The sequence below is a fragment of the Oncorhynchus kisutch genome, linkage group LG9 (genome assembly GCF_002021735.2).
Source record: "Oncorhynchus kisutch isolate 150728-3 linkage group LG9, Okis_V2, whole genome shotgun sequence".
NCBI lineage: Eukaryota > Metazoa > Chordata > Actinopteri > Salmoniformes > Salmonidae > Oncorhynchus > Oncorhynchus kisutch.
The window spans coordinates 10576441-10603350 of NC_034182.2; the positions used below are offsets into that span (position 1 = coordinate 10576441).

Sequence of the window (26910 nt, forward strand, 5' to 3'; positions counted from 1 at the left end):
TAGAAAGCTTTTAAAATAACAACTAAATCAGATCCTTCCACGTCTCTCAGACAAAGGGCAAAGGTCATTTCCCATTGAGCCGACACGAACGCGGGAACGTTGCCTTTCAATCAAGCTGTAATGCAGATCTTCTGCAACATTTCGGCAATACGGATTGAATTCCGCACATCATTGTTCTGTTTAAATTGAGTTAAGATGTCGCAAGATGTCTTCTCTCTCATCTCTCTTGTTGTTGATAATTAGGTTATAAGGTGTTTAACTGGCTGTAATTAGATTCTACACCTCACAGCTGGCCTTCTGATAGGTGGGGAATAAGGTGCCTGGCGCATAATTAATATGTCATTATGAAACTGATTGAATCGCTGGGAAACACACGACACGGGTTCCATGGCGATAGGGTTTGTTTCTGGGCTTTGATAGGGCAACGGGTCATGGGGAAAAAATGTAGTGTTCGTGCTTCATGTATCTTGAGTTTATCTCTGTCGTCTAAAAGGGCTTCACTGATGTGAAAGACGAAAGTAAATACCAGGTAGACTTCCACCATACTGGTAGGCTTCCATACTGGTAGGTGAGTCCACCAAATAAGAGGCAGTAGGGATGACCAGGGATGTTCTGTTTATAAATGTGTGAATTGGACCATTTTCCTGTCCTGCTAAGCATTCAAAATGTAACGAGTACTTTTGGGTGTCAAGGAAAATGTAGGGTGTAAAAAGTACAATATTTTCTTAAGGAATGTAGTGATGTAAAAGTAGTCAAAAATATAAATAGTAAAGTATAGATACCTAGTACTTTCAAGTATTTTTTACTTAAGTACTTTACGTCACTGCCACCATACTGCTTTCACCTTACTATGTTTCCAGAGAGGAGACAAAGTGCTGAGACATCTTTATCATTTATCATTTGCATTCAGATGCAAATAGGTACAGTATTCTGGATATAGTGCAGCTGCAAATAGGTACAGTATTCTGGATATAGTGCAGCTGCAAATAGGTACAGTATTCTGGATATAGTGCAGCTGCAAATAGGTACAGTATTCTGGATATAGTGCAGCTGCAAATAGGTACAGTATTCTGGATATAGTGCAGCTGCAAATAGGTACAGTATTCTGGATATAGTGCAGCTGCAAATAGGTACAGTATTCTGGATATAGTGCAGCTGCAAATAGGTACAGTACTCTGCAAATAGGTACAGTACTCTGGATATAGTGCAGCTGCAAATAGGTACAGTACTCTGGATATAGTGCCGATGTTTAGTTTAGAAGTACAGCACATACATCCAGTAACCTGCAAGTGCAGAGTAAAGTGATGAAAGAATGTCGAAAGCCCCCGGGTTAAAACTTTCAAATTAGCATTGAAAAGTGTGTGGGGTATCTACTCTAGCCTTTGTTCATACTAGTGTATACCAGTGTGTGTGTGTAGGTGCATTGTAAAGAACTCACAAGGACCATTGGAGCATTACAGAACACATCGCTGTTTTTATTAAAGCCTCGACTGGCAATAATACTGAAAAAAGTGAACTCGGAACAGATGGTGCATGGCAAGCCCACGGCCTCTCTTTTTTTGTTGTTTCCTTCGTTTATTTGTCATTTTTCTTCTTTTTTTTTGTAAGAGTACATCAACTCCTGCTTTTATTGTAGCATGAATAACATCAATAAAAGAGAAAAAGAAATATACAACTTATATTACACTGTGTTATGAACAAAATATAAATCTATAACTCTATGTTATATGTACATAATTATCTTTCTCCATTTGTCAAGTTGAGATGGTCAGATACATGTTTCTTTTTTTTGACTAACTCTGACTTTGTTTTGAGCTCCACTCGTGACATTTGATTGTCTTCATTATTATTATCATCATTATCTTCATCGCGATCATGGTCACCATCGTCGCTGTATCACCCAACATCACCAGGGCCTATCATCCTGTCAACCTGCTCATGAAAAACGTTGGACTCTATTCATTAGTATAACTAGAGCTCAATGTTTGTCCTGGTCAGGTCACAAAACTCCTGGCCCTAAGTACAGTATAATACCTCAGTATGTGGCAGACCTAGCAAGCTGGGATGATTGAACTTGTAAACCCCTCCTTTTCCCCACGCTGTCTAGCCTACTAATCTAACCTACAGCTTCCAGCCAGAATACAGGACACCATTTCTCCAGCGTTAGGTCTCACCGTGGCCTGATTGTGAGGTTGTCTATATGGCCAAGTATGATTGACTGCGAGGCTCACTATCTGGCAATAGGCATGGTTGTGATTGATTGTGTAAGAGTAAACATCTACAGCAAGCATGACTGGGCTGGGTCACTATCTGGCAGCACACCTGTAGAGTGAGTGGACATGGCTAATGGCTAGGTCATAGTGTGGAGCTAAAACAAAGTAAAGTCCCCAGAGTTCTGGAGTCACATAGATATGACAGGTCATTACTTACTGAATGTCAGGTTATGCTGTAGAACATTGTGGAATAGGCAAAGTAAACACTGATTTTCCTATGGGTCGCAAATGTGTGTGTGTGTGTGTGTTCTGATCATGTCCTAATTTGATCAAAATCCTGATCGTGTTATTCGAATTTTGCACAACTGTTTCTGCTAATCATTTGTGAGTCTGCTGTGTCTGTGTGTCTCTGTGTCCGCCAGCCTCAACGATGTTCCACGGCATCTCAGGTGACATAGCAACCCTAGTAAACGAGAGCCTCGCTCCTTTGTTCAGAGGAAACAGAATAATATAACCGTTTTCTTTTATCTTCATAAAAAGAAAGAAAGTAGAAGAAACTTCACATTATACATGAACCATTACAAACAAACAAAAATCACCTTCTTTTCTCTGACCACACAGAGTGTCTGAGTGCTTTTAGAAGTGGGTTTGGACATAAAAGGGTTACGTTGTCAAGCTGAGGGACGCAGATGGGGAGAGAGTTAGTGAATAGAAAGTCCAGTCTCCTTGGCGAAGAGCGACAGCTGCCGTCCGTGTCGCTCCTCTTCCTCACCCAGCGTCCATATAGGATTAATACTAAACCAACAGAACAGATAAAAACAGAAACCAAAGAATATGCAAATTGGCAAATAAAGTAAAAAGTAAAAGGACAACATTAGATGTAAATACTCTAAACCAGCTAAATATAATAATGCTTCATTGACCGAAGAAGTTTCATATGGGTCGTAATAAACCCAATAAGAGGCCAAAATAAATTATACTGTACATAACTTACTCAAATTGAAAGAAACGCTGACCATCATTATAATTATTGTTAATAATATTATTACACTAGAGGCAGTTTGAATAAAAATAATAAAATACAGTATTGAAATACAAAGGAAACACTGATATAACGATCAGCTCCTCCCAATAAGAACAGCAGAATGACGTGGGGACACGGACGGGGACAGAGTCAGACAGACAGGGGGACATAGAGGGGGACTCTCAGAGAGAGGGACAGAACGGGGACAGACAGCAAATACTCAAAACTACCAGTAGAAGCCCGCAGGAACACACCAATCTTCTATAACAAAATACACACCCATTTTGTGTGATATCAGTTGGGAGTATTACGAGAGGGTTTGGGTTGTGGGTAAGAGTTGTTGGCTTGTGGTGCTGGCTGGATCAGTTGGCAGCGGAGTAGAGTTGTTGTGGGGTTTCGATTGGGGAACTGGGGCTTGGGGATGTGTGTGTGTGTGTGTGAGTGTACAAGAGAGTCATAGGGCTTTCTCTGTCTCTGTAACCAGGAATAGGGCTTTCTCTGTCTCTATACACCAGGATACTGAAGTACTGGGGGCTCACAGGGGAAACTCCAGTGTTTCTGTTTGTCTTGGAAAGGGACAGAGTTCTGGGATCTAGTGTCTAGTGATGACTAAACCAGCTCACACAGACTAAACACACACACACGCACAGCGAGTTTGCTTACACACACTCTCACACACATACAAGGGGGTGTTTCATATCTAAAATAAACCCTTGTTTGTACCTTCCAAAGACACAAAGTCCTCATGATCAGAATAAATAGGAAAGCCAAAGAAAGGGTCAAAGAACGAGACTGTAAAAGGAGAGAAGAGGGATGGTGGGAGATTGTCTCATTACACAGTACTGTCCAAGATGACCCATGATGAGAGACTGAGGTCCCCCCCACAGTCCCCTGAAGTGAGCCGGCCCTCACTGTCCAACACATGGCGGTGGCCCTGACTGGACTTTCCCATTTTGACTCTCATAAGGGGAGTCACACACACAGAGGGAGGATATCTGCTGACAGTACACCGCAGAGTTGAAGAAAGAAGAATAATTCTAAATAAAAAGTTTTGCTTTGACTTCTGTCAGGTGCTTTACAATGAAAAGGGAAAAATGTATATTTTGTATCTATTATTAAAACTGTAGCACAAAAACAACAAATCACATTCACAAGCCACTTGTTGGCACCGTGTACCTGAGTGAGAATATCATAGAACCAAGAAAAAAAAAGCTGTTTTAAAAGTGTCTCTTTCATAAACAAGCAGGTCGGCCATTTTAAAGTGTATCTTTAATCAACTGACAGGCCTGCTGTTAAAAAAAAAAAAATGTCTCTTTGAAGTCAAACTGGTCTAAAAGGTTGATTTTCTGTGTTTTCTCCTCATATAGTAGCTTACTCATGACATAATGTGTATCTCATCTTGCCTCTATGGCGTACACAGCAGTAATACTCTAGTACTCTGTAGTACTTCGTAGTACTTTGTTAGTCCACTGTAGTACTGTGTAGTACTCAGCAGAAGTCACGGCAATCAACTCGCCTCCTCCTAGACTCCAGTCTGTGTAACAGTCAGTGTGAGTGACAGGTCCTGTGCTTGATTTGATTGGTCGGTTGCTGGTATCGAGATTCCAATGGGAGGGGCTTGGCTCTGAGGTCCCAGAGTCCTTGTTGGTTAAGTGGTAAAGGAGGGCGAGGTTTGTGACATTGAATGTGATTGGATATAAGGGACGGATAGTCTCTCAGGATTGGTGGACGGACGGGGGTGTTTGCAGCAAGAAGCTGGGTATCTGATTCTGATTGGCTCTGATTCCAGATTATTGGTGGTTGTCGTTATCGCTTCCATAATCTCCCTCCTCGTCCTCATAATCAAAGTCGTCGTACGCATCACCGTTGCTGTCGTCCAATCGCAGCGCCTCCTGTTTGACTCGGGTCTCTTCTCCCTTGAGGCTGGGATGGTAGGGGGTCTGGAGGGGTGGGGCGACGGGCTCGGGGCTACTGGACAGTGAGGAGTGCTCCGAGGGCATCTGGGGGGAGGGCAAGCCTGCCATGGCGAGGGCACCTGGGTACACCACGCCCGCCGAGGACAAGGGCAGCTGGGCCTGTTGTCTGGAGAAAACCACAACACAACAGTTAGTACAGTTTAATAACACAATATAATGTAGAAATCTGGATGAATAAAACTAAATCCATCAGATGCATTCATACAGCATTCATACAGCATTCATACAGCATTCATACAGCATTCATACAGCTCTTTTTACAGTCAACACAACGTGCTTTATAGTAAACTCAGACCACAAAGAGAAGTTACACAACGGTAAGGGAAAACTCCTTATGAGGAAATACTTTATCCCACAGTTGAAGTGTGTGTGTGTGTGTGTGGTTTTGGTTGGTTACTCACTCACCCCACAGTGAAGTACTGTCTCATCTCCTGCCGGCGGTTCCTCATAATGGCCTTGTACTCTCCAATCCTCAGCTTCTTCCCGTCCACCAGACAGGTCCGTTTGGGCCGGGGTTTGTACTTGTAGTCAGGGTACTTCTCCAGGTGCTGCTTGCTCAGCCGGGCCTGCTCCTCATAGTATGGCTGCTTCTCCAGGTTAGTCATGGACTTCCAACGAGAACCTGGAGAGAGAGGGTGGGTGGGAGGGAGAGATGGAGAGAGGGAGAGAGGGTGGGTGGGAGGGAGAGAGGGAGAGAGAGAGAAGGGGAAAGAGAGAGAGTGAGAGAGAGAGAGAGAGAGAGAGAGAGAGAGAGAGAGTGATCAGGGAAAGAGAGAGAGAGGTTAGAGAGGGAGAGAGAGAGAGAGAGAGATAGGGAAAGAGAGAGAGAGAGAGAGAGAGAGAGAGAGATATAGGGAAAGAGAGAGAGAGAGAGAGAGAGAGAGAGAGAGAGAGAGAGAGAGGGGGAAAGAGAGAGAGATAGAGAGAGGGGGGAAAGAGAGTTGAAAGCAGGTTAAGTGTTGTCCTCGTTCACTGTGTCCATCTCATCAGAGTTCAAAAATGAGTACCTCATTCTGTCCTTTTAACTTTATTAACACACACATAAGCGTGCAAGCTGACACACACACACCTACACACATAAGTGTGCAAGCAGACACACATTCCGACACACACAAGCGTGCGAGGAGACACGCAAGCAAGCACACAGCAAGCGCACAATATGTTCACAGCCTCTTTGCAGAAGGCCTACCAAAATCTAAACCACCAAAACACATCTTCTCCAATCTGGCTCTTTACAGTATATCTGGCTGCAGTGTATAAGTGTGCCTGTGTGTCTATCGTGCTCTGGGCCCAGTTTGTGTGGTGTGGTGTGTGTGTATCTGGGCTGAATTTACACTCTGTTACTACTGTCTGTTAATGGGTAAAAGCTGTCTGTGCTGGCCTGGTCAGCTAGCACTCTCCTTTCCCTTCCCTTCCCTGCTGGAATAGAAAACTCCTTCTGTTAACATTGGAGAGCGGGCCCTTATTAAAACCAGATTTCCCAGTGTTATAAAACGTTTAGGAGCTCTTTAAAATGTCAAACACAATCCCAGAGGTCTGGGGAGAATGTCACAGACTGGAGTGCTTGTTTAATGCATAATGAATTATATCATCGTCGTTGAAGCTCTCCGTTCTCTCTCCAGAGCTAGTCATTAAGCGCTAGTTCCACAATACTGCTTCTTGTGAGGAACGGGGGAACAGTGTGTGTGTGTGTGTGTGTGTGTGGATTGTGGTCGCGTCTCTCTCCCAGCCTTAGACGTCGTGTGTCTCTGGGGGACCCCGTTAGGTTCCCAGCCCTCTGTCTCAGTAGCGCTGCTAGCTAACTACACTACAGATGTTCAGGCAACCAGAGATAAGGACGGCACAAAAGATGCTGTCAATCAGAGTGCTGCTGTCACAAAGAGAGACGGAGGTACGGTGTGCGATAGGGGCCACACAGAGCACAGTGACAATGACTGAGTACTGATGTGGTGTGGCTAGGGAGGAAGGGAGAGACGCACACACAAACAAGAAAACAGGCAGGCAAGCATGCATACACACATGTACATGGAGATGTAATTTCCACAGAGAGGACTTGAGGGCAGACAGATCATGTATTCTTCTGCACGAGAGAGAGAGAGAGAGAGAGAGAGAGAGAGAAGGAGAGGAGAGAGAGAAGAGGGGAGAGAGAGAGAGAGAGAGAGAGAGAGAGAGAGAGAGAGAGAGAGAGAGAGAGAGAGAGAGAGAGAGAGAGAGAGAGAGAGAGAGAGAGAGAGAGAGAGAGAGAGAGAGAGAGAGAGAGAGAGAGAGAGAGGAGAAGAGAGAGAGAGAGAGAGAGAGAGAGAGAGAGAGAGAGAGAGAGAGAGAGAGAGAGAGAGAGAGAGAGAGGAGAGAGAGAGAGAGAGAGAGAGAGAGAGAGAGAGAGAGAGAGAGAGAGAGAGATGCCTGGCTGCATCACAAGGGATCAGCTCAATCAGGTTAACACGCATTCGCACGCCTCTCTCCCCCGGTCTTCCACCTTCCACTCTCTCTCTATTCTTCCTTGAAAGGCAGGCAGGCACACTCCTTCTCTCCCCTCTCATACCCCTCTCTCCCTCCTCTAGCCGTCTGGAGGGGGTCTTAGTCTTACCGAGGATTTTGCTGATGTTGGAGTTGTGCATGTCGGGGAAAGCCTGGAGAATCTTCCTCCTCTCATCCTTTGCCCAGACCATGAAAGCATTCATGGGTCGTTTAATGTGCGGTTCGCTGTTGCCTCGGCCCCGGGCCTCACGGAACATCCTGGAATCAGACACACTGGGGCTGCCTGTGGGAGGGAGGGGGAGAGAGTGGATGTAAACACATACATTAACACAATCCAACACACTTCTTCATATATGCATACAGTCTTAAACACACACACACACACACACACACACACACACACACACACACACACACAGTTTAAGACAAAGCACAAATGCATCTTTGTGCACACACACAAACACACACCATCTGAGTCTCCACTCATGGTGAAGTCCATCATGGCGTGGCTGAACTTCTCTCTGTCCTCTGACTGCTGCTTCAGCTGGTGGCTCAGACTCTCCAGAGCTGCCTTGTCCTGGAGAGGAGAGAGACACACAGTCAGTCAATCAGTCAGTCAACATGGACACCAATCAATCAATTATCTAGAGACAATCAATCAATCTTTAGACACATTAGACTGCCTTGTTTTCAGGGGGGAGAGAGACACAGGCGTCAGTCAATCAACATGTAAGGTTAACATATCAGTCAATAACCAGGCTATAAAGCTATTGATTAACACGTGTAGATAGTGTATGTTGGATGTGTGCCAGAGGGTGTGTGTACCTGTGTTGTTAGGCTTGCTTAGTGGGGGCAGAGGGCATAGTTAGTTAGCACTAAAGCATTGTGCTCTGGTCTTCAACCAGCCTGTCTATGTGGCAGGGTGGAGATAAGAGGGGCGGAGGGCAAGACTGGCACTAAAACAGGTAACAGCTGATGTCATTATGGGAATGACATTGAGATTGTGTTTGTGTCCATCTGCTATGATTGGATGTGTATGAGTATGACTGTGTGTGTGTGTGTTTTATCCCAGCAGCCAACTGCATGCTGGATGTCTCTCTCCCCCTCTCTCTGAGGCCCTTGGGGTCGATCCATTAGAGAGAGAGGTGCTCCACACACACACACACACACACACACACACACACACACACACACACACACACACACACACACACACACACACCATGAAGGGCCACACTGCACGACCCCCTGCGTATTTATTACAGACAATAAAAGGCTGATTGACTGTCCATTTACATGGCTAATGCAACCAGCTGAAACACACACACACACAGATCCCCCCCCCCCACACACACATACACACACTCTTCCCCAAACCCAGAGCCTGCATTTACAGCTTAATTATACGATTAGAATCCATCCCAAAAGCCGTGCATCTTTAAAAACATCACTCCAGCCCTGGCCTAACCATTAGGAGATGGCCCAGCCAGACTGGCACCAGCCTAATCAAATGCATGTCTCTGTTTAACAGCACTACAATTTAATTGTTCAGCAGAGATAATTCATCAGATTTGAATAAATATCATCGCTAAAGAGAGGGAACGAGCAAGACCGAGAGAGAGAGAGGGGGAGCGAGAGTGGAGACAGTGAGGAAGAGCGAGAACAAGCGAGAGAAATGGGATTTGTCTGCGTGAAACTATTTCAGGGAAAAATGCTGCAGAGATGACTTGCGGTGAAACAAGTGACACCAGGAAACCCCCTGTCTCTTTAGTAAAACACTGCTAGCATTGATCAAACCATTTAAAGGTTTAAAGAAGGGTTTATTGATATCAATAACCACTTAAAGTCCGACTGGTTGAGGGTCTACGGATAACAAAACAAACATCATTTCTAGGACATAACAACGGTAGAGAAAGACAGCATGGCTGTGTTTGACCCGAAAGCCTCTCGCTAAGTCAGAGTTGAAAATAAGTTGAGCAAAACTATCCATTGTAATTCATGTTGGTTGACTAATAAACTACACTAGGTACTGCACTGTACTGTGTAAAACTGACACCCAGGCATCATGTGTTACAGCGGTAACCTTTCTGTCAGTGTCCAGTCATGAGTTATAGTAAAGTAGCCAACCTACACATTGTGTTATAAGTCAACTGACTATAGAGGACTGAGACTGGCCGACTGAGAGGAGAGGAGGATTATTATTCTAATGTTGTTCATCCAGCTTCATCCATCCACCCAGCAATCATCCAGCTTCATCCATCCACCCAGCAATCATCCAGCTTCATCCATCCACCCAGCAATCAGGACAATTATAACCCCAGGGGATTAGGGGGCGAGCTGGGCAGAGAGTAGTGGACCTGTCAGGTCCCTATGGGAGCTATGGCTATGGGGTTCACATTGAAAGTCAACTCTGAATAAATTACATGCTTTAAATAAAAAAAAAATCCATTTTAGGTATGAGACTCTGCAAATGTGACAGGAGAGAGAGAGGGAAGACACAGAGAGAGAGAGAGAGAGAGAGAGAGAGAGAGGGGGGGGGGGGGGGGGGGAGAGAGAAAGAGAGAGAGAGAGAGAGAGAGCTGTTGAATGTCAGCAGTGCAGATGCTCTTTAAGATCCAGTACACTGTCGTGCTTGTGTGTGTGTGTGTGTGTGTGTGTGTGTGTGTGTGTGTGTGTGTGCGCGCGCTTGCGTGTGTGTGCCTCTGTGTGTGCACCAGCTGACTCCCAGTGTGTTTAACAAATAACCACAATTTAGCCACGCTGCCGAGGAGCGGGCGCCGTCACTTCGCATTAGCGTCTCCTCGACGCTTTGCTAGCAGGCTCCCCGTGCCCTCCTCCTGCACCCCCCTTGCCTCCCCCGTCTCCTCCAGCCTCCCCAACACCCACCCTGCCCCCAGCACGCCACACACACACACACACACACACACACACACACACATTACCTCAGCCAAGGGTTTCTCTAACTGGCCAATTTACCTGTACTGCTCTTATTACACAGGTGATTGACAATTATGACCGTTTCGATATATACAGACACAATGTTGAATTCCATTTCATCTTAATGTATCGTGTTATATCATATTACAATACATTGTGTTGCAATATATTTTACAAAGGTGATTTATACTAGAATATTACATTTTAACATATTGTATCATATTACATTACATTGTAGGATAATATAGTATATTGTGCATTGCAGTATCTTATCTAGAGAGCGTCTGGGGATGTAGGGTTGGTCAAGTGCAAGTTCAGTTTTTGTGTTTTTATTTATTTATTATTATTATTATTTTTAATCATAATGTCGCTACTTTTCTAGAGGGGAATTTATTCCTAATTCTTAAATCTAATGTCATGGTACAGGGTTATGTCCTGTTAGTAGTATGAGGACAGAAGGCATGTTGTTGTAATAAAAGAATAGTTGTAAGGTTAAGGATGTACTAACATATCTGACCTTGTCGGAGCGCCCGTTGTTCAGGCTGAGGTTGTTGACGGCGGCAACCTTGGCGTCCAACACCTGCTGTTCTCTCTTCAGCTGCTCCTTCATCTGTCTGGCCTCAGCGAAGGCCTTGGTCACAGCCTCGTGGTCGTTCAGATAGCCCCCGGAGGACAGGGATGACAGCAGGTCTGAGAGAGATACACAGAAGAGCATGTTCCTATTTAAAAACTCAATGAGGGGAAATATCAGGAATTCGATTTTTATGTATATATACACTACCGTACAAAGTTAAGGTCACTTAGAAATGTCCTTGTATTTGAAAGAAAAGCACATTTTTTTGTCCATTAAAATAACATCAAATTGATCAGAAATACAGTGTAGACATTGTTAATGTTGTAAATGACTATTGTAGATGGAAATGGCAGATGTTTAATGGAATATCTACATAGGTGTAGAGAGGCCCATTATCAGCAACCATCCCTCCTATGTTCCAATGGCATGTTGTGTTAGCCAATCCAAGTGTATCATTTTAAAAGGCTATTTGATCATTAGAAAACCCCTTTTTAAAATTATGTTAGTCCAGCTGAAAACTGTTGTACTGATTAAAGAAGCAATAAAACTGGCCTTCTTTAGACAAGTTGAGTATCTGGAGCATCAGCACTTACAGGTTCAAAATGGCCAGAAATAAAGACCTTTCTTCTAAAACTCGTCAGTCTGTTCTTGTTCTGAGAAATGAAGACTATTCCATGCGAGAAATTGCCAAGAAACTGAAGATCTGGTACAACGCTGTGTACTACTCCCTGGCCCTATCCAGAATAGAAAGAGGAGTGGGAGGCCCCGGTGCACACCTGAGCAAGAGGACAAGTACATTAGAGTGTCGAGTTTGAGAAACAGATGCCTCACAAGTCCTCAACTGGCAGCTTCATTAAATTGTACCCGCAAAACACCAGTCTCAACATCAACAATGAAGAGGCGATTCCGGGATGCTGGCCCTTCTAGGCAGAGTTCCTCTGTCCAGCGTCTGTGTTATTTTGCCCATGTTAATCTTACATTTTGATTGGATAGTCTGAGATATGGCTTTTTCTTTGCAGTCGCCTCTTCACTGTTAACGTTGAGACTGGTGTTTTGCGGGTTCTATTTAATGAAGCTGCCAGGTAGCCTAGGGGGCGACAGGTAGTCTAGTGGTTAGACCGTTGGGCCAGTAACCAAAAGGTTGCTAGATCAAATCCCTGGGCTGACAAGGTAAAAATCTGTTGTTCTGCCCCCGAACAAGGCAGTTAACCCAGTAGGCCATCATTGTAAATAACCATTTGTTCTTAACTGACTTACCTAGTTAAATAAATGTTCAATACAAAAAAATATGGACCAAAAATGTGCTTTTCTTTCAAAAACAAAGACATTTCTAAGTGACCCCAAACTTTTGAATGGTAGTGTATACTGTATATACTGTATGTGTGTATTTTAGTTTACACATTTTTTAATTAAAATAGAATTGACTAGAACTTTGATTGTTGGTTGTTCAACTGTAAATCTGTTTGTCAGATTGCAGATTGCTCCAGCTCTTTTAGAGATAAACTATTTGGATGTAAACAGTCTCTAAGGCCATCCAGAATAAACACTGTCCTTAACCCCTGTGAGGTAAATACATGACCAGACACACAACCACAGGGGAAACACACACACACACACATGCAGTCGTACACTCACCCGGACACAGACTGACCAGTTGACTGCTAAGGCTGTGTGTGTGTGACCCGTGGCCAGGTCGGCTCTCTCTTAGCCTCCACTGAGAGACGTGTGTATGGGTGCGTGTGACCTTCAGATCACACGCACCCATACACATACAGACACCCCTGTCAAAACCCTGCCATTTTAAGTCTGGATGTTATCTCCCGTGGTGAACGTCACTCCCACCCAGCGGCAGACAGAAACACACAGAACGGTAAACACAATGTACAAAGGCATCCTGACAGACCATCTAAAAGCCCATTCCCTCAAATCTCAAATCTCCACATCATTCAGATTTATTGAAAAGTCCCAGCATTCCTCCCGAAAGGGGATACAGGTTTTTTGTTGTTGTTGTTGCACAAATACACACACATGCATGCTTGCTCACACACACACACAAACACACACACACCTCCTTTCCGCCTGCCTGTCCACGCAAACACACACATTCCCTCACTATCCATTTAGTCTTTTTCATCCAAAAGCTCATGGGATTCTTTGAAGAGTAGAAAAGCGCAGGCGGCATCCCGGAAGATTACTCCTATTAAACCCAAAAAGCCTGCTAATTTGCCCCTCCGGAAACATCTGCCCAACACATATCAAAGATGATTCTCTGCTACTTTTCAGCGTTGTTATTTGTGTTATTGCAGCAGCTTAGCGGACGGAGCGGCAGCAGCATCTGCTGTGTGACTGTGAGAGGCGGGAGGTCGGAGGGAGGGATGAGGGATGAGGGAGGCCGTGCTATCGCTCTCTCTCCATCTCTGGGTTAACAAAGAGCTGCTCCAAGCTTATGGCCCTTTATCTGTCACTAATCCCTCCTGCTAATGCCATCTCAGGGCAGATTACGCTCTCAGATTTGTAATGACAGAGGAGTGAACTCTTACAGAAGTCATAACGGCAAAATTGGATGCAGAGGGCTGGAGAGAGAGAGAGAGGCCGCTGGGGTGGGCTGTGTTGGCTGGCTTGCTGGATGGTAGTGGGTTTTAATCTGGATTCAATGTGTGTGTGTGTGTGTGTGTGTGTGTGTGAGCAGAGATGTACTGTGTCTGAGTTCTTCTCTCTTGTTATGTGTGTGTGAGTGTGTGTGTGTGCACTGTGTGTGTGTCCTTGAGTGTCTGATTGCCAACCTAGGCATGACCCAGATAGGAGGGCTGGGGACAACAGTGAGACCCAGCCAGAGCCCAAACCCTACCCTACCCTGCAGCCTCACTCTGCCCTGGCCACACACACAGAGTGGGTCTCAGCAGTAGAGGTCACAGACACTGACAGGCATTCAAAGTTCAGTCCTTCAGATCAGACTCTCGGAGACTGTCATTGAGGAGAGGTTGGATTGTGGGAGATAGACTGATAGAGGACAGATGCTGCGAGGAGACTGGACAGAGAGGAGCACGCACACAAAGACAATGAATAATAACCATGTGTTATTAAATCCATTCAAAGTCATAACTCCCTGTCTCTCTGTGTTTGACTGCAATAGCAAACGACGTGAATCTTCGCCTGACCTGGTAACACTAACAGGAACCGACGGAAACAGACTGTGTGCCGTGGCAGCAGACAGACACTCATTGTGATCTAAATGAAACGGCTTGCCTCAACATGTTCCATCTGAAATCCATTTGTCAGAACAAAAAACATCTGGGATGTAAATCCACTAATCTACTATTAAATCCTGCGATTTGTTGAAAACACTGAGATTAGAAAGAATACAAGTTAGAAATGGCTAACTGCTGCAAAAGGAGGAGGGGTGTGTGTATTATAATGTGTGTATTATAATGTGTGTGTATTATAATGTGTGTGTGTATTATAATAGCTGTGTGTGTGTGTGTGTGTGTGTGTGTGTGTGTGTGTGTGTGTGTGTGTGTGTGTGTGTGTGAGTTCTAACAGCCGTGTCGTGTGTCTATAATAGCCTTGTGATCTGTGTGTGTGTCTGCTGTTATTGTGTTATTAATGCAGGTTGTTATGTGTGTATCGTCCTGTAAGAGGCTTGTCTAATCTCATCTGTGATAAGTCCCCGCCTGTCACACAGCTACTCTATTCATCTGAAAAACACACTCTCCTCTTCCATCTCTCCACCTCCTCCTCCTTTTCCTCCTCCTCCTCTTCCTATTCAAACCCCTGCTTAACCATCCCTGCCTCTCTGGCTAATAAACGCTTGACAATAATATACCCTACAGGCATACACAATGGGAAAACATCACCTAAACTAATTATAGCATTTTCTTTTATTTTGTATTCATTTGTTTTGTTTTTTGTTACTTTTAACCCCTTTTCTCCCCAATTGGTAGTTACAGTCTTGTCTCATCGCTGCAACTCCCGTACAGACTCGGTCGAGAGCCATGCGTCCTCCGAAACACAACCCAACCAAGCCGCACTGCTTCTTGACACAACGCCCACTTAACCCGGAAGCCAGCCGCACCAATGTGTCGGAGGAAACATCGTGCACCTGGCGACCGTGTCAGCATGCACTGCGCCCGGCCCGCCACAGGAGTCGCTATTGCGCGATGGGACAAGGATATCCCTGCCGGCCAAACCCTCCCCTAACCCGGACGACGTTGCGCTAATTGTGCGCCGCCCCATGGGTCTCCCGGTCACGGCCGGCTGCGACACGGCCTGGACTCGAACCCAGAAACTCTAGAGCTAGCTAGCTTAGACCACTGCGCCACTCGGAGACCTAATTATAGCATATTTACATGTGTGAACACACATTGTTGTCAGTGAATCAGTGTTTCATGAATACATTACTTAAAACACTACTTAATGGTGATGTGAGTGAAATAAATGACATTCATGTGCATACTTACTTAAAATATCTACTACTGCTAATATTATTATTATTATTATATTACTACCACTACTTATTCTATAATGGATTAAATAGTTTCTTCCCTACTAATATTATTATTATTGTTTTTATTATTATTATTATTCATATTATTATATTACTACCACAACGACTACTTATTCTATAATAGATTAAATAGTTTCTTCCCTCCTCAACAATCTACACACAATATCCCAAAATGATAAAGCAAAAACAGGTTTTTAGACATTTTTTAAGATTGATAAAAATTAAAATAAATGGAAATATCACATAAGTATTCAGACCCTTTTCTCAGTACTTTGTTGAAGCACCTTTGGCAACCATTACAGCCTTGAGTCTTCTTGGATATAATGCTACAAGCTTGGCACAATGGGAGTTTCTCCCATTCTTCTCTGCAGATCCTCTAAAGCTCTGCCAGGTTGGATGGGGAGCGTCACTGCAAAGCTATTTTCAGGTGTCTCCAGAGATTTGGTTTAAGTCCCTGCTCTGGCTGGGCCACTCAAGGACATTCAGAGACTTGTCCCGAAGCCACTCCTGAGTTGTCTTGGCTGTGTGCTTAGGGTCGTTGTCCTGTTGGAAAGTGAACCTTCGCCCCAGTCTGAGGTCCTGAGCAGGTTTTCATCAAAGATCTCTCTGTATTTCGCTCCGTTCATCTATCCCTCTATCCTGACTAGTCTCGCAGTTCCTGCCGCTGCATAACATCCCCACAGCATGATGCTGCCACCACCATGCTTCACTGTTGGGATGGTATTAGCCAGGTGATGAGCGGTGCCTGGTTTCCTCCAGATGTGACGCTTGGCATTCAGGCCAAAGAGTTCAATCTTGGTTTCATCAGACCAGAGAATATTGTTTTTCATGGTCTAAGAGTCCAGTCCTTTAGGTGCCTTTTGGAAAACTCCAAGTGGGCTGACATGTGCCTTTTACTGAGGAGGGGCTTCCGTCTGGCCACTCTACCATTAAGGCCTGATTAGTGCTGCAGAAGAGTGCTGCAGAAGAGATGGTTCTCCCATCTCCACAGAGGAACTCTGGAGCTCTGTCAGAGTGACCATCGGGTTCTTGGTCACCTCCCTCACCAAGGCCCTTCTCCCCTGATTGCTCAGTTTGGCCGGCCGCCAGCTCTAGGAAGCGTCTTGGTGGTTCCAAACTTCTTCAATTTAGGAATGATGAAGGCCACTGTGTTCTTGGGGACCTTCAATGCTGCAGACATTTTTTGGTACCCTTCCCCAGGTCTGTGCCTCGACACAGCTCTACGGACATTTCCTTCGAACTCATGGCTTGGTTTTTTCCTCTGACATATACTGTCAACTGTAGAACCTTATATATGCAGGTGTGTGCCTTTCCAAATCATGTCAAATCAATTGAATTTTCCACAGGTGGACTCCAATCAAGTTGTAGAAACATCTCAAGGATGATCAATGGAAACAGGATGCACCTGAGGTCAATTTCGAGTCTCATCGCAAAAGGTCTAAATACTTATATAAATAAGTTATTGTGTGTAGATTGATGAGATGTAAAACAATCAGAAATGTGAAAAAAGTGAAGGGGTCTGAATACTTTCCGAATGCACTGAATATACAGTTGAAGTCGGAAGTTTACATACACCTTAGCCAAATACTCTGTTTTTCACAATTCCTGACATTTAATCCTAGTAAAAATTCCCTGTCTTAGGACAGTTAGGATCACCACTTTATTTTAAGAATGTGAAATGTCAGAATAATAGTGGAGAGAATGACTTATTTCAGTTTTAGTTTCTTTCATCACATTCCCAGTGGGTCAGAAGTTTACATACACTCAATTAGTATTTGGTAGCATTGCCTTTAAATTGGTCAAACATTTTGGGTAGCCTTCCACAAGCTTAAAACAATAAGTTGGGTGAATTTTGGCCCATTCCTCCTGACAGAGCTGGTGTAACTGAGTCAGGTTTGTAGGCCTCCTTGCTCACACACACTTTTTCAGTTCTGCCCACAAATGTTCTGTAGAATTTAGGTCAGCGCTTTGTGACTCCAATAGCTTGACTTTGTTGTCCTTAAGCCATTTTGACACAACTTTGGAAGTATGCTTGGGGTCATTGTCCATTTGGAAGACCCATTTGCGACCAAGCTTTAACTTGATGTCTTGAGATGTTGCTCCAATATATCCACATAATTTTCCTCTTTCATGATGCCATCTATTTCGTGAAGTGCACCAGTCCCTCCTGCAGCAAAGCAGCCCCACAACATGATGCTGCCACCCCCGTGCTTCACGGTTGGGATGGTATTCTTCGGCTTGCAAGCCTCCCCCTTTTTCCACCAAACATAATGATGGTCATTATGACCAAACAGTTTTATTTTTGTATTATCAGACCAGAGGACATTCCCCAAAACGTATGATCTTTCTCCCCATGTGCAGTTGCAAACCGTAGTCTGGCTTTTTTCTAGTGGTTTTGGAGCAGTGGCGTCTTCCTTGCTGAATGGCCTTTCAGGTTATGTCGATATAGAACTCGCTTTACTGTGGATATAGATACTTTTGTACCTGCTTCCTCCAGCATCTTCACAAGGTCCTTCGCTGTTGTTCTGGGATTGATTTGCACTTTTCGTACCAAAGTATGTTCATCTCTAGGAGACAGAACGCGTCTCCTTCCTGAGCGGTATAATGGCTGCATGGTCCCATGGTGTTTATACTTGCGTACTATTGTTTGTACAGATGAACGTGGTACCTTCAGGCGTTTGTAAATTGCTTCCAAGGATGAACCAGACTTGTGGAGGTCTACAATTTTGTTTCTGATGTCAAGGAAAGAGGCACTGAGTTTGAAGGTAGGCCTTGAAATAAATCCACAGGTACACCTCCAATTGACTCAAATGATGTCAATTAGCCTAATCGAAGCTTCTAAAGCCATGACATAATTTTCTGGAATTTTCCAAGCTGTTAAAAGGCAAATCTTCCAAGCTGTTAAAAGGCACAGTCAACTTCTGACCCACTGGAATTGTGATACAGTGAATTATAAGTTAAATAATCTGTCTGTTAACAATGGTTGGAAAAATGACTTGTGTCATGCACAAAGTAGGCATCCTAACCGACTTGCCAAAGCTATAGTTTGTTAACAAGAAATTTGTGGAGTGGTTGAAAAACAAGTTTTAATGACTCCAACCTAAGTGTATGTAAACTTCCGACTTCAACTGTATATATATATATATATATATGTGTGTGTGTGTGTGTGTGTGTGTGTGTGTGTGTGTGTGTGTGTGTGTGTGTGTGTGTGTGTGTGTGTGTGTGTGTGTTATGTTCAATTTGTGTATGCGTGGTGAGTGGGTGCAGTCCCTTACCTATGGAGCTGACTCTGGACGGTGGTCCTCCGACGCTGGAGGGGGCTGTGCTGTGTTTCATGGACCCGGTGCCATGGTGACCCAGCTTCATGGTGGGGACCTGTGGGGAAGCGGGGGAGGTGGGTGACTTGCTCTCGCTTGCTGTCTTAGGCTTGGACGACAGGTTCAGGGGCTGAGCACCCTCGTCCTGCAAAATCAAAACACACCAGTTGTGGCCTAGTGGTCGCTGGGTGGGTTCAACCAATCACCGAGGATCACCTGAGACGTTTGCCCAATCAGAAGGCTTGGATTGGATTCTACAGCAAGGCAGAGTGGACAAACCTGTCCCATATGGCTCAAACCACAGGATGAGATTCCCAAACAAAGCTAAAATAGATACTGTATTCCCCATGCCATGGAAGAGAGTCATGCACATTCTCTGCCTCCTGAAAGAGGTACTGGACATGCAATGCCTCAAGATGAGAATTGATGCTTGTGAGTCGTGCACATGCCACACAGAAGAGGACATGCATAGCACACTTATAAAATATATTATCCACAGCACCCGACACATACTATGCTTCATAAGGACACCACAAGAGCCCCTGTCAGACACTTAACCTCTTCAAGGTTGACCCTTAAGCACAGCTGAGAGCTTTTACAATGGCTCATGAGAAAACGGATGGAAAAAAACAAGAATATAGAAAAATGCTTGTTTTTTATGTGTAGATTAAAAGGCGGCATGTAAAGACTCAGAGATGTGACCCTGTTGAGTTTCAGCAGCTGTACAGACCACTTAGTCAGAGACACAGCTTCACAGCCTCTCATCAAGTCTAGATGAGGAGTTTCACTTTCCCAAGTGCAGCACATTGGAAGACTTGAGGAAGACAACAGCAGTAGACAACAGTAGAAGCGTCAAGTGTCAAACCCAGAGTGGCTGTGTGTGTGTGTGTGTGTGTGTGTGTGTGTGTGTGTGTGTGTGTGTGTGTGTGTGTGTGTGTGTGTGTGTGTGTGTGTGTGTGTGTGTGTGTGTGTGTGTGTGTGTGTGTGTGCCATGTGGCAGCTACGGTATATCAATTAATTTCCATGTGGATCTCCACCCATTAAGGGTTATCAAGTTAGTCACCGTCCTTTTTTTGGGGGGTAATTTAGGAAGTCTGTTCCCAAGTATTCCCACAAATAAAAAAAGAGGCATACAGTGTGTGATTGTGTCTCAATGTAATCAAGTTATGAAATCATTGTTATTATTCTCTTTCTGGTCATTTGCAGTGTACAAATGATTTGAATGATGCTCCGGCCCCACCACCATCCCCTCAAAAATAGTCTGCGGCTGAATCTAGTGGCCTAACACTGATCCAGGATATGATTCATCCAGGGATCAACCAGGCCCAAACCTGCTTAGCTTCACAGGCAAACCAGCAGAGAGGTGCTGTGTAATATGACTGCTAACAGTGACTATCACTGCTAACAGTGATTACGAGCATTCCACAACTCAATTAAGACCTCTCTCTCTCTCTCTCTCTCTCTCTCTCGCTCTGTCTCTCTTTCTTTGTCTCTCTCTCTCTCTGTCTGTCTGTATTGTAACAGGATTCCCCTCATTAGAGATATCTGTGTGAAAGCAGGGAGACCCCCAAAGATGTCTTCACTAGGCTAGGAGACAATAGAGTCAACATTAGTAAGACTTGCTCTCACTATTGAATCGTGACCCATATTATTGTACAGTGGGCTTTACTCACCTCTGAATGGGAGAAGAAGAGAGTCGTGAATATTTATTACAGATAATGCCTCTGTCTCTCTTCTCCTCCCTTCCCAGTGCTCTGGATTGGGGTCTTTTAGTAAAGAGACAAATCCTTAAGTGGGAAGTTGCCAACATGGATAATACCAGTGTGTTGGGGGAATTAGTTGAGACTCAGGCTCTGAGAGAAGGCTTGGGCCTCGTCGTGTGTGTGCCTGCGCTAGGCATTGTTAAAGGAGCTTTAAAACCTCAGGACAGAGAGCCTGTGTGAGGCAGAGAGCCTGAGAGAGAGAGAGAGAGAGAGAGAGGAAGAGAGAGAGAGAGAGAGAGAGGAAGAGAGAGAGAGAGAGAGAGAGAGAGGAAGAGAGAGAGAGAGAGAGAGAGAGAGAGAGAGAGCGAGAGAGAGAGAGAGAGAGAGAGAGAGAGAGAGAGAGAGAGAGAGAGAGAGAGAGAGAGAGAGAGAGAGAGAGAGAGGAGTAAAGGAGTGATAGTAACAGGGAAAGGGAAAGGGGGATGTATGGCAGTACTTCTCCTGTATTTCACCCCAGAGAAGTGCTGACACGTGAAAGTGACATCATCCCTCTGTATCTTATCAGGTTGCTGACGGTTCAATTACCAGTACAAGTGTGTGTGCCGCCATCTTTCCTCACCAGGGTGTGTGTGTGTGTGTGTGAAGTGCTGTGGCCATTCATCTATCACAGGCCTGTCTGCTCTATGGCTGGTGAGCTGAGGTCTGATTCAGCTCACACCAAGCCAGGGTCTCTGTGGTCACACAAAGAACAGATTTATACATCTCTAGCCTTGACTGTGCCCTGCAGGGTTCAGCGACAGTACACACTGTTAAATACACTTGGTGGGGAGGCAGTGAGAGAAGAAAGGAGAGGCAAGGAGAGGAGAGGTGAGCAGAGGACAGGTGAGGACAGGTGAGGAGAGGTGAGGACAGGTGAGGAGAGGAGAGGTGAGGAGTGGTTTAGAGGTGGTTCCAGTGAGAGCCAGATGCAGACACAGTGTAGCGGACAGTAAGATAACAGCAGTTATGGTCATGGTTTCTGTCATTCATTCTAAATTCTAAAGCCAACTAAGGCTTCCGGGGAACTCACTTTAAGTCAGTGGCAGTGTGTGTGTGGGTGTGTGAGCTTTGCATGCAAGTGAGAGTGTATGTTTTTCCCGGCAGGCCACACCTGAGTAGCCGTGTGTCCCTGTACCTCCTCTCCCCAGGGTAAAGCACTTAAGCGGTGTGCCTCAGTCCAAACATCTGTCTACAGCAGACCAGGCAGCCAGCCAGCCAGCCTCTACACTTCAGCAAGAGCCTCTAAATGAACAGAGCCCTGACAGAGACAAGAGAGCACCTCTAAAATATACATAAGGCNAAAGCCAACTGTGGCTTCTGGGGAACTCACTTTAAGTCAGTGGCATTGTGTGTGTGTGTGTGTGGTGTGTGTGCGCATGCATGTGAGAGTGTATGTTGTTCCCAGCAGGCCACACCTGAGTAGCCGTGTGTACCTGTACCCTCCTCCCCCCAGGGTAAAGCACTTAAGCGGTGCGCCTCAGTCCAAACATCTGTCTACAGCAGACCAGCCAGTCAGCCAGCCTCTACATTTCAGCAAGAGCCTCTAAATTAACAGAGATGTGACAGCCAAGAGAGCACCTCTAAAATATGCATGAAATTGGAGAGGGAGAGGGAGAGGAGAGGGAGAGGAGAGGGAGAGGGAGAGGGAGAGGGAGAGGGAGAGGGAGAGGGAGAGGAGAGGGAGAGAGAGGAGAGAGAGAGAGAGAGAGAGAGAGAGAGAGAGAGAGAGAGAGAGAGAGAGAGAGAGAGACTAATGGGGCGTCAGCCAGTTGTGACTAAAGGCTGATAAAGTGAGAGAAACCAGGGATGAAAATAGGAGAAAGGGGAACCCTGACAGACTGTGGTGGCTATAGCACTGAGTGGAAGTGAAACCAGTGAGTGGTCTAGCCATTTCCATGGTGACCTGGTGGGGGCAGTGCGTGTCCACTCCCCTGTCCTGCTGTCTGCCTGTCGGCCATTACGGCTGCCCTTCCCCCCTGCATGGACCACAGTCGCCACCCCTCCTGGCCACTCCATATATATGGTAATGAGACCGGAAGAGAGGCGTGTCAGAGTCAGAGCCACGGACGCCTGCCTGCATTAGACAGGGGGGCAGGTGAGGGGTCAAGGGGGGCGTGGTAAGGGCCAGTGTGTTACTTGTGTGTGAGTGTGTTCCGGGAGGGAGGACCGTGTCAGCGGGGAATAGATAGACACTATCGCGGGGTCACGAGCGCTGGGGTCAACCAAGGATGTTAATCAACACCATGGCCTCTCTCTGTCTGAGATTCCAACTCATCAGGGAGTAGAGGGGAAGGAGAGATGGACAGAGCAAAGGAGAGAAAGAGGAAAGGTGGGACAGCTCCACTGTGGGGCCCTGGGGTCTGCTGAGGGGCCCCTGGGGGTCTGCTGAGGGGCTTTCACTGCTTTTTCAACACAGATATTCATGGAGGTAAGACTCCGCTTGGATGCACACAGACCCCCCACAGACCCCCATAGCCCTATGGTCAGGGAGTGTGGTTCAAACAGACCCCCCACAGACCCCTATAGCCCTATGGTCAGGGAGTGTGGTTCACACAGACCCCCCACAGACCCCCATAGCCCTATGGTCAGGGAGTGTGGTTCACACAGACCCCCCACAGACCCCCATAGCCCTATGGTCAGGGAGTGTGGTTCACACAGACCCCCACAGACCCCCATAGCCCTATGGTCAGGGAGTGTGGTTCACACAGACCCCCCACAGACCCCCATAGCCCTATGGTCAGGGAGTGTGGTTCACACAGACCCCCCACAGACACGGTCAGGGAGTGTGGTTCACACAGACCCCCCACAGACCCCCATAGCCCTACGGTCAGGGAGTGTGGTTCCCACAGTCACACATGCCAACGGCCACACGGCTGACTACCTCTCTCATACCTCCACTATAGAGCTGAGAGCGGGCCAGAGAAGTGGTCTCCAGCAAAGTTGCGTAAGTGGTTCGGACTTCAGAGAAGTTGTTTGGTAAGTTTCATCAGGAGAACGATTAGTACCAGCAGGTGACTGGTTGACAGCTGCCGCTTTTGATGCAAAAAAAGAGCCTCGACCGAGCAGGAACACACACACATGCGTGAATGAATAACCCGGAAAAAAACTCCAAAACACACACACACTCAGGTACGTACCTTGGGTTTGGGCGGCGGGGTGCTGCGGCTCTTCTCATGGTGTGTGTTGGTGGGAGAGTGGGTGTTCAGGTTGGTCTGGGACATACTGCTGTGTTTGGCCCCTGGAGACACCTGCATCGCTGCCAGCTGAGCTGCATACAGCTGCTATAGAGAGAGACGGGAGGGTCAGGGTGGGGGGGGGACAGATAGAGGGGAAGAGAGGTAGAAAGAGGGGAAGAGAGGTAGAAAGAGGGGGAGAGAAACAAGAAAAAAGAAAGGGACACATGAATAAATGAATTCTCTGAGCACACAAACAAAAAGAAGATCCCAGCTAAAAAACCCAGGTCGGCCATTAGTGAGTGGCTGATGGCCTGTTTGTGTGACAGAGAGAGAGAGGGACGCTGCCACTTCCCCTGCCACATGGCCCCATGGGAACACACTAACAGCCTCGATCTCTGAGTGAGAGATGTCCCCTTCAGGTGCATCGTGGGTAGGAAACACTCAGAATCCTACAGGGTCATGCTGAGAGAGAGAGAGAGAGAGAGAGAGAGAGGGAGAGAGAGAGAGAGAGAGAGATACAGAGAGATACAGAGAGAGAAAGTTGGGAATGTGTTTGCCAGACGGTACAGTAGGATTCTGAGTGAACACATTCCCAACGTCCTCTCTGTCAGTGTGACCCAGTAGGATTCTGAGTGAACACATTCCCAACTTTTCCCCATCTTTCTCTCCATCCAATGACTCCCCCCCCCCCCTCACTTTTTTTTTCTCTCTCTCTCTCTCTCTCTCTCTCTCTCTCTCTCTCCCTCTCTCTCTCCATCTCCAATTTAAGGGGCTTTATTGTAATGGGAAACACGTGTTAACATTGCCAAAGCAAGTGAAATAGATAATAAACAAAAGTGAAATAAACAATAGAAGATGAACAGTAAACATTACACTCATAATAATTCCAAAGGAAATAAAGACTCTTCCACACACTAATTCTCAGACTGGCATGAAGACAGGCTGGTTTCTGCTGAGAAGGAACAAGTAAATGGCTGAAATATCTGACAGTAACATCTACTGAGGGGGATCAGAGGTTTCATTTCAGAATGAGATGTACATGACTAAGAATCCAGAGTAGTCACAGTGCTCTTGGACATTTGCACAGTCTAATCGTCAGACAAAGTACTTCATACTCGCGAGCAAATATTTCCACAGCAACAGACACACCGTAATAAACTTGGAAACAAATGAGCTACAATATTCATCAGCCCTCTCCCTCCTCCAGCTATTTCTGCTCTCCACAACAACACTCTCTCATTCCCTTCATGTTTCTTCACAAGAATTCTCACCAAATGCGTTTGTTCCTAATTGTCTTTAAGATGAGGAAGAGAATAGCTGTTTATGAGTCAAAACGAGCTGTTTTCTTTATTGTATTTCTGTGTAAAGGGAGGGTTTGGGTTTGGGAGCGGCCCACTATGTTGTGAGAGGAACTTCCGTCCTTCTGTTGGTGGTTGGCCGCCGGCCACGGAAGGGAAACAAAGACTGGTTTATGCAAATGGCCATGGCAGCTCTCACTACCCATCAGCCACTGCTTCCCATTAGACACACTCCTCCTACTCTCTCTAATAAAGACATTTCCATCCTCTTCTTGAGGAAAACAACAGTCACACACACACACACACACACACACCACACACACACACACACACACACACACACACACACACACACACACACACACACACACACACACACACACACACACACACACACACACACACACACACACACACACACACACACTAAGCACTTGAGAATCTCAAATTATTATATTAATATGTCTTTTCAAATATCTGACAAGCACGCTAGCACACATGCACACAGGGAGGCTCACTCTCAAAACCCTCTCTGAGTGTCTTTCTACTAGGCTGTGTCTGAGACTGGTTGCACTGAACACTGAGACACAGTACAGTAGGTCAGGACTGGCTGATGAAATAAAGGTCCTGGTCATTTCTGTTCAATTACCCCCACCATGACTCCTGGAGGTGGGTGGACACCCTCCCTCCTCCCTCCACACCCCCTCCCCACCAGCTCTGACCCGCCTGGGAGGCCAGTGGACCGCAGCGAGTGTGTGTGTGTGTGTGTGTTGAGACCAGTGGTTCAGCATAGCTATATTTGCAGTGTGAATTGAGTTCCATTACAGGGCCAGCTCCCATCACTCAGGCCTGCTCAATGGGCCAGCAAGCAGAGTGACAAGTCACTTTACAACACACACACACAGAAACAGACACACACACACACACTACAGAGAACGCCCAGAGCATACCCCCATCGCCAAAACGACACGCATGTCATCAAACAGGAAGTGACAGCGCAGAGCCCCCGGGGTGACCAGAGGGGGGAGGAGGAGGGGGAGACAGACACACACAACACAATGAGTGAGAGGGGGAAAATCCTATCTTAGTTGAGACGGAATTTAAATGTCAGCCACTAGCCAGGCACTAGGAGGTGGTGCAGGGATGGGGGGACGGGGGAAGACAGGGGAGAAGGTTAGTAAGGGATTTGTAAGGACTGTCTCTGTCTCCCCCGTCTGTCTCTCAACCCTGAGCTGTGTTCGTTTGAACTCTCTAAACCTGCTCTTTTCCTTCTTACCCTAATCCCTTCATGTGAGTCCTACTCCATCACTAGAAGGATCTGTGGGGGTTCTATGTGTGTGTGTGTGCATGTATGTGTGTGTGTGTGTGTGTGTGCGAGTGTGTGTGCACATGAATGTGTGTATGTTTGTGTGTCAAAGATGTGTTTGTGTAGGTGCGTGTGCGTGTGTGTGTGTTTGTGTGTGTGTGTGTGCGTGCAGCAGTGGACAAGATAAGCTCAAGTACAAATGTGTGTGCAAGAATGCGGGAAAAAAACGAAACAATGGGGTGTTTACACATGAACAAACAGGTGTCTACGCCTGAGAAGATAATGTGTGTTTATTCCTATAAGTGTGTGTCTGTATGTGTGTGTGTGTGTCTGTGTACACCCCTCACACCCCCCACCCTAAGCCC

General features: G+C 46.0%; 1 protein-coding gene across 1 annotated transcript in view; it reads right to left on the bottom strand.

Annotated features, from left to right (window-relative positions):
• Positions 1-1452: 1452 nt before the first annotated feature.
• Positions 1453-26910, bottom strand: part of sox5 (SRY-box transcription factor 5) — a 64279-nt gene continuing 38821 nt past the window's right edge. Inside the window, exons 4-10 of the mRNA XM_031832734.1 lie at positions 23903-24046; positions 18982-19168; positions 11146-11318; positions 8160-8268; positions 7801-7974; positions 5619-5835; positions 1453-5319 (exon numbers count right to left, since the gene is read on the bottom strand). Of these exons, the coding sequence (XP_031688594.1) occupies positions 5028-5319; positions 5619-5835; positions 7801-7974; positions 8160-8268; positions 11146-11318; positions 18982-19168; positions 23903-24046 (1296 nt within the window). The 3' untranslated portion in view covers positions 1453-5027. The remainder of the gene's footprint in view (positions 5320-5618; positions 5836-7800; positions 7975-8159; positions 8269-11145; positions 11319-18981; positions 19169-23902; positions 24047-26910) is intronic.